Source organism: Ixodes scapularis, unplaced genomic scaffold (genome assembly GCF_016920785.2).
Source record: "Ixodes scapularis isolate PalLabHiFi unplaced genomic scaffold, ASM1692078v2 ptg001739l_1__unscaffolded, whole genome shotgun sequence".
NCBI classification, from domain to species: Eukaryota; Metazoa; Arthropoda; class Arachnida; order Ixodida; family Ixodidae; genus Ixodes; species Ixodes scapularis.
The window spans coordinates 615,225-623,099 of NW_024610190.1; the positions used below are offsets into that span (position 1 = coordinate 615,225).

The 7,875-nt window shown below is 45.9% G+C and overlaps 1 protein-coding gene across 1 annotated transcript; it reads left to right on the plus strand.

Moving 5' to 3' along the window:
* The first annotated feature begins 6,723 nt into the window (after positions 1 to 6,723).
* LOC120848347 (omega-amidase NIT2-like) lies at positions 6,724 to 7,581 on the plus strand. The gene has a single exon (XM_040220353.1). It carries the CDS (start codon positions 6,724 to 6,726, stop codon positions 7,579 to 7,581), a length of 858 nt encoding a protein of 285 aa, XP_040076287.1.
* The last annotated feature ends 294 nt before the right edge of the window (positions 7,582 to 7,875 follow it).

Sequence of the window (7,875 nt, forward strand, 5' to 3'; positions counted from 1 at the left end):
CATAGGACAGAATGAGGTCATTTAAATCGGTCGCGTGAGACTCATTTGCAAGTGTGCGATGTTTATATTGCCGCAAGCGCAGCTGACCCAGAAGGCAGCGCGCTCGTGGTGTAACGGTTATCGCGCGTGCTTTCCACACTGAAAGCCAGGGTTCGATTTCTGGCCGCGGAGGCGCATTTCTGCTGACTCTGTAAAGTAATTTTCTGCTAAATTCGAGAACCATGTTGCTTGTTCGAGGTCAGAATGTTCTACACGCCGAACATTCTACGCCGATTATTCCAGAAGCCCACACGTGTACATCAGGGGCTCCGCGTGTCGATCTGCATTCAGTCTCGCACCAGCGTTCGACTCTGCTGCTACGCCGACTTCGACGCTTTGTTATTATCGTTTGTACATTTTAATTTTTGGCACAAGTTCGCCACATTAAACATTTATTTCTTCCTGTTTATTTTATTGTTTTTAGGTCACCACCCGTGACAATATCACCCATAACTATAAAAGAGTGCTTCGTTAAACAAAGAAAATGAAGCAAGTTGTCAAAAAGATCGAGAAACACAGATTTGTTTCCTGTGGGTGGTCTCTATGCAGCAACAACAACAAACATGCGAATAACTAGACACTCAATATTTGCATTGATAACAGAATATTCGTCCACAACAGTAAAAGAAATAGAAGACTCTTGATATATCGAAATTCCACCTCCTCGATTTTTATCTTGGTTTAAATTTACGCAGTTGTAATTCGCAAAACTTCGCGGTATCTCGTCTTCTCGCAACCATGTTTCCGTGAACAACAAGGCATCAAAGCGCAAGCAGAGGGAATCAAAAAAGAAATCGAGGGCGTCTTGTTTCTTTCTTATACTTCCGGTATTTACATGAATTGCAGAAAAGCATGGTTTGTAATTTCTTTATCTATCATTGAATTGCTCACTATTAAAGTATTTACATGACTCAGCATACATAAAGGTGATTAAACCGTATCAAATGACGAGTGCAAATGCTAAAAGTCTACGTCATTCTTTCCAAATCAGCCGTACACACAATCTTCAAAACATTCAAGCCATCATCCTTACGCGCAAACACTTTCCCACCCGTAGTCCAGACGTACTTCCACCTGACATCTTTCTTTGTAGCAATAGCTGCCCCCAGCAATTGTTTGCTTTGTTGTGTGAGGTGCTCATGGACGAACACGGGCGTTGTCGTCCTAGCCAAAGTGTAACCAAAGGCTGCAGTAGTGAGCTTTTTTTTTTTTTTTTTTGCCTTCTTAAGTACAGCATTTCTCTTCGTGCGTTGTATGAAGCGCACGACGATGTCTTGCTCGTCTGGTTTTTATGTTGGTACCCTATGGCAGGTATCTATGTCTGAATTTGTAATTGGCACCTCCAGTACGTCACCAATCATTTTGATGACGTCATAGGGATTGCCCCCTTCAGGCACTCCTTTTATCTCGAGGTTATTTGAGCGTTGGTATTGCTCTAATTCCGCGATCCGCTGACTCAGTATTTTATCTTCATTTCGCAGCTCATAGTTTCACTTAGTCAGTTCCTGGATTTCCTTCCTTAGTTGTTTTATGTCGCTTCCAATCGACTCAACTTTCTCGCAAGTGTCGCTGGAAAACATCGCACTTTCCTTTAAACTTCGTAGGTCCGCTCTTAATTCGCAACGAAGGTCGTCGAGCGCCTTTGCAAACTCCCTAGATTTCTTAACTTCTTTACCGTCCTTACTCATGATGGCCAGGCAGACACAAGAAATACACGGTAAGCTGTGTTCGGCAGCAGTCCATAAAAACAAACTATTCGGAGTGCGAAAAGTCTCTCACCTGCAAGCAGAGTTGAATGCTTAGAACAGTGCCTGTGTTGCACCGCTGCGGGACTGAGCACGAAGCGGCGACCGTCGCTCATTTAGCAGACGATGGCAGATGTTGTGGCCCGTGTCCTCTTGGGTGCGCTGTCTTCTCGTTGCCGATCCTAGCTTGACGTTGCCGATCCTAGCTTCAGTGTGGGCGTATCTGCGAGCCGAGTAGAATGCTTAGAACAGTGCCTGTGTTGCACCGCTGCCGAACTATACACCTCTTCCAAAAAACCTCTCCAAAACATTCCATACACCCTTCCAAGAAACACTCGACCCCAGGGGCAACAAACCGTTTTCGAGCCCAGTCGCTGAGTTTGAGGCTAGACGCTCACCGGCGTCCCTCCTAACCCTAGCCGAGTGGGCTGTGACTTCAATAGGCGCAGCCTCCGTAGGCGCAGTTTAAAACGCTGCTGGCAGCTAAATTCTCGTCGTTTCCCACTATATTTTGTGTTTCATGGTATATGTATTTTTCCGTGGACGTTAAGAAAGCATTGTGCCACATTTGAAAAACAAAAAAAAGCAAAAAGAAAACTGTAAACTATATTTGTTGGGTACGCGCGCAACAGAACGAATGCGACTGGAATGTATAGTTCTAGCTATTCTTTTTTTCTTACGATAAGTTTTGACGGCGCCGCGGGATTCGCTACATGTAAACCAACAAAGCGCTTTGCTGTCAAAAAAAAATTGCAACAGAAGAGGGCCGACAGGCATGCATTTTTCACGTTCACAAATAACGTGTTTACCGATGGACAGGACACGGACAAACAATTGAGAAAGTGTTAACATCCGAACAATATATCGTACGTACCATACGATGCAGCGCTGTCCAAAAATAAATAACACAGTCACAGTCGACGACGGTCACATCTTGACGATCGGACGGAGTCCGAGATGTTTTGGTTTTGGGGCACGTTTTGCGGAGAGCTTTCTTTTTCCACAGTCGCACCAAGGCAAAGGAACCAACGCGATTGACCCGTTTCTCACCCCAACACGGGCAAATATTTTTGGAGATGGCTGAGGATTCTACGTGGATTATCTCTGGGAGGGGAGAGAGCAATGTTCGCAAAATCGCGTTGAGGGTCGTTCGACGTCCTTCACCTCCTTCGTTTCCCGTGAATGTCGAGCAGAAAAGCTTGAATGGCAGGCACATACCAGCCTTATTTCTCACAATGGAAGATAACAAAAAAAGGGTACGCAGCACACATAAAAAAAAATAAGTGGAAACTTTAAAGAGGGGCGAGAAAACGTCGAATGCAAAACCTCAATAACATCGGTAGAGAACCGCGATGAGTGAGTCTTCACAGTCCAAGAGAGTGGCAGAAAATGTCTAGCTGATAGAGGGCGCGAGACTCGCACCAGCCGCATCAGCATCAGCAACATGGCGGCAGCCTAAGAACGTTTTTTCGGAAAGGTGTATAGGAGAGTTTCAAGATGAGAACAGGATGGTTATTTAGTTGAGTCTTGTTCTTGATTTTGTTTCTATAAAAATAGAAGTTTATCAATCTTAAAATTCAGATTTTTTTGTCTAAATATTTATTTCTGTTCACATTTTTCTTGCATTAGGTAAATGGGGTGTTTCCTCTCTGTAGTGAAAACATTTAAAAGAAGTATCGCGGCATTTTTTTTTTTCGAAGTTAAGGACTAATAGATATTTAACAATTAAATCCGATTATACCATTCTTTTTTATTTATGTGATTATTTTTTTCTTATACATATTTCAGGATTATATACATAACATAGACTTATAATAAGACAAAATCAAATCACAAGAAAATGAAAACAATATAAAACTATTTGTTAAGGTCTGACGTACATGTAATATTTTTAATCTCTAAGAGTTATTCTTTTATTCTATTTCTCTTTTTCCAAAAGAGGAATGATAATGATAGCGATTAACTTTATTTTCAAAAAGAGTGGCGCCGTGGCCTCATTGGGGGAAGGGGAACATAGGTAGGAAAAGTTTACATTCGGCGGTGCACTCCTGCCGAGCGCGCGAACTCCCATAGGGAGACGATCGTCTCCCTGGCCCGTGCCTCGTTAACCGGTGTCTCCAGGCCTCTAAAGTGTCGATGTGAGACCCCAGGTGTTCGGCTCTTTTGTCTCGCAAGACGGCACAATCCCAGAGGAGGTGTCGAATCGTCGGGCTTACGCCGGCGGTGCATGAAGTGCAGACGACAAGTGCAGCGGGCTCGGACTTTTCCGATGGCGCTTGGTCGGGTGGGCGGCCCCTCCGTGGTTTGTAGCTACGCCACCGAGCGAGTATGTCTTCGGTGAGCGCATCTCCGGTGCGGCGGGTCTTGTGTATTAACACTTGTGCCCCTCTGGGTAAACCCTTGGGTAACGGTGCCGGGCTGTACGGCGTTTGGTCTCGCAGCCGACGCTGATCCTCTTGTCGGGCCGCATATTTCTTCTCTAGGGGGTCTGGGTCCGGCGGCGCGAAGCGGACGAAGATCCCTCGGTTGGAGCGGTCTTCCCTGTGTTCGCTCGCCCACGCGTGTGCGGCCTCGTTACCGATGCCGCCCGCGTGTCCCGGCACCCAGTCCACACCTTTGGTGTTTTTTTCAAATACGAGCCAAGAGTCTTGATTCGCTGGGAGAGCGTCCCTTCGCGAGGAGTTTTCCCCAGACGGGCAAGGGCTTCCCTACAATCCGTGAAGATGGTTACGCGGGTAGGTACGTATGCTTTTGCGAACATACCTTCAAGCAACGAAGCCAGATCCGGTTGACTCCATTGTTCCACAGTGACCCAGGTTGAGACTGTTATCAATTGACTTGACATCCCGTTCAGTCTCGACGTATGCTCGACGTTTTATGGTCGTTAAATGGGACGTCATTTCAACGTTGACATGACGTTATCACGGACGTCCGCTCGACATTTTATGCCGTTAATGTTACGTTATGTCATCGTGAATATTACGTTCTCAATTGACATCCCGTTCATTTAGACGTGTACTCGACGTTTTATGGTCGTCAAATGGGACATTGTGTTAACGTTGACAGAACTTTATCACTTGACTTCACGTCCAATTCAGACGTGCACTCAACGTTCTACGGTTGTTAAGTGGGACGCTATGTCGACGTAAAATTCACCCTTTTTTCCAGACATTAGCCTTTCCATATTACGTCGAAGGGACCTGACGTTCAGACTTTCGATGTTCTTTCGACATGTGGTTCCTGACGTGATCACGTTCTTTCGACGACTTTTCAACGTGTCTGTGCTGCCTGGGTTTATGATATTCAATTCAGTGTTTTCCACATAAACATTTATTTGACGCGAACTACGAATATAGCGACTACGGCGCTAAACAGTGCGTTCAGTGTGCGCATAAAAGAACGGCCAAAACATTTCATTTTAGCCATGCGACTAGACAAAATGACTTCTTTTCGCTAATTTGTTTAAAACATATTTTCGCGCGCACAGCTGGCCAAAGAGGCAGCGCGCGCGTGGCCTGACGGTAATCGTGCCTGCCTCCCACGCCAAAAGCCAGGGTTCGATTCCTGGGAGCGACGCATCTTTTGCTATTCCTGAAATTTAGTTTTCTGGTAAATTTGACAATCCTGTTGGGCTTGTTCGAGGTCCAAATGTTCTACGCGTTGAACATTCTACGCCGATTATTTCAGAACCGGAGTCAGTTTAGCCTCAGAGTTTGATCCCGCTGCTTCGCCACCTTCGATGCCCGCGACGCTTTGTTGTTATCTTTCTTTTTCCTTGTATTTCTGGGCACAAGTTCGCCCCATTAAACGTTAAGTTTACTCAGTCATTTGCCGCCTTGTCGCTTGACATTCGTGACAATATTACATTGTATCATGCATCAATGATCTCAGCACTTCTTGTACAGCGGCTGCATGGAATAGAACTGCAATCATTTTTTCTTTACTTTTGTCGCTTGCAAATAAAGCATTCTGGCGTGACTGAAGAGGAAACAAATTACGCAGTCCAGACGAACCTTGGAAACAGCTACTATTTCATTCCTAATTATTTGTGAGATATTTTGCAGCGAAAATAACTTGGGTAGTACTTTAAATACTCTATGAAGCCTGGATGAAGTAACTTTTCTTAAATAAGTTTGTCGGGCATTTGGTCAACAAAATAAGTATCACCATTTCCTACATCAGTTGACTGCGAATGCCATGATTATTCGCAGGGCAAACCACACCAGGTATGAGGGCGAACTACACCGGGTATTTTCCATAACCGAACCGAAACAAAATTTGCTCACTCCTTACAAAAGTTCTAAAACATTCATGCATGCTCCGCTATTCGGGTGTATATGTTTAATTTGAACAAATTATTTAAATAAAAAAGGTACGTTATACTACCAGGAGGACATAATCTAGATGGTTAATCGTGACAATAACTGAAAAATAATGGTAAAAGCTTGTACTAAGCTTTTTCAAGTTTTTAAAATAAACATATGGTTCCAAATAAAATCCTTCTGAGCGTCGTCGAAAACAACTAATGCAGTCAGTTTTAGAGTGACTTGAAGCATGTGGGAAGCACGGATGTGCGCTACAGTTACGACTCGTGCAGCAGGCGCAAGGCTAGCGCTTCGAAAACACGAACAACGACCTTGAGCTTGTTCATTCTAGACCGGCGTCGGTTCGGCATGTGTGAAGCTCGGGGGCGGCTCTGGGAAGCCTGAAGTATGACGGTTTGTGCAGGCCTTCCTTGCTGTGTGCAGCGTTTCTGTGACGCTGTTTCAACCGTTAGTTTAAAGCAGTCACCGCCCTGCGCGTCGGATATAAAAGGCCCCACTCACTCCTGCGACTCGCACAAGCTGATGCACAACTGCCAGCATACCGTTGTTGTTGTATCGCGCGCCCCCAGTTCAAATTGTAAAGCCAAGAGAATATTCACTCTGATTCACGAATCATGACGATGAACAAGTTTCGTCTTGCCCTGCTACAACTGGCGGTGACGCCCAACATTTCGAGAAACCTCGAGAGAACCAGTGAGCGAATCAAAGAGGCGGCGGCTGCGGGAGTAAAGATGGTCTGCCTTCCTGAATACTTCAGCTTTCCGTGTGAGCCGAAGTACATAACAAAGTACGCCGAGCCGATTCCCGGAAGAACCAGCGAGTTGCTGTCAAGTTGGGCCAGTAAAAACCAGGTCTACCTCGTCGGCGGAACAATGTCGGAGAGCGACAATGACAAAACCTACAGCACCTGCTTGGCCTACGGACCGGACGGTTCGCTGCTGGCCAAGCTCCGCAAGGTACACCTCTACGCGGCCAACGTCCCCATGAAGTTCAGCTTCAGCGAGACGAGCTTCTTAACACCGGGCGACAAAGTGACCACTTTTGACACACCGTTCTGCAAAGTGGGCATCGGAGTATGCTACGACATGGCGTTCCCGTCCTTTGGCGAGCTGTACGAGCGGCTCGGCTGCAAGTTGCTGGTGTATCCAGGAGCGTTCAGCATGTACAACGGTCCACTGTACTGGGAGCTTTATCCGAGGTCTAGGGCGGCCGACAACCAGGTCTACGTGGCGTCCGTGTCGCCCTCGAGGGACAAAGCGGCCGACTACGTCGTCTGGGGACACAGCATGTTGGTCGATCCCACGGGGAAAGTGGTCCGGTCGGCTAGGGCTGGTGAAGAGATTGTGCTTGCTGATGTCGATATAGATTATCTGGATTTAGTGAGGAACCAGATGTCCAGCGTCAAACATAGGAGGAACGACCTGTACAAAGTAGTCGTCCCTAGGGATGCGGATACTAACGTCCAGGCTTAAGACGGACTGCGATCTGCGATGTCGACAGCGCAGTAACATCTGCCATCTACTATACGGGAAGAAATCCGGAGGTTTGTAGGTCGGGTGTTTCATACGTTTGGGCATACAAATATTTTGTTTACGAATGTTATTTTTTTTCCGTTGTCTGTAGGCCTGCGAACTTTAGTTTGTTCACATCGCTGTCTTTGTTGTTGTTTTACCAACGTGCTTTGTTTTTGGTATTGGTTTTATAACCAAAGCCACAGTTCTATTACCAAAGAAATTAAATTTGGTGAAACAGTATTGGTATATTGA

Excerpts from the sequence above, each read along its gene's own strand:
- LOC120848347 (XM_040220353.1), top strand. The coding sequence starts at position 6,724 with ATGACGATGAACAAGTTTCGTCTTGCCCTGCTACAACTGGCGGTGACG.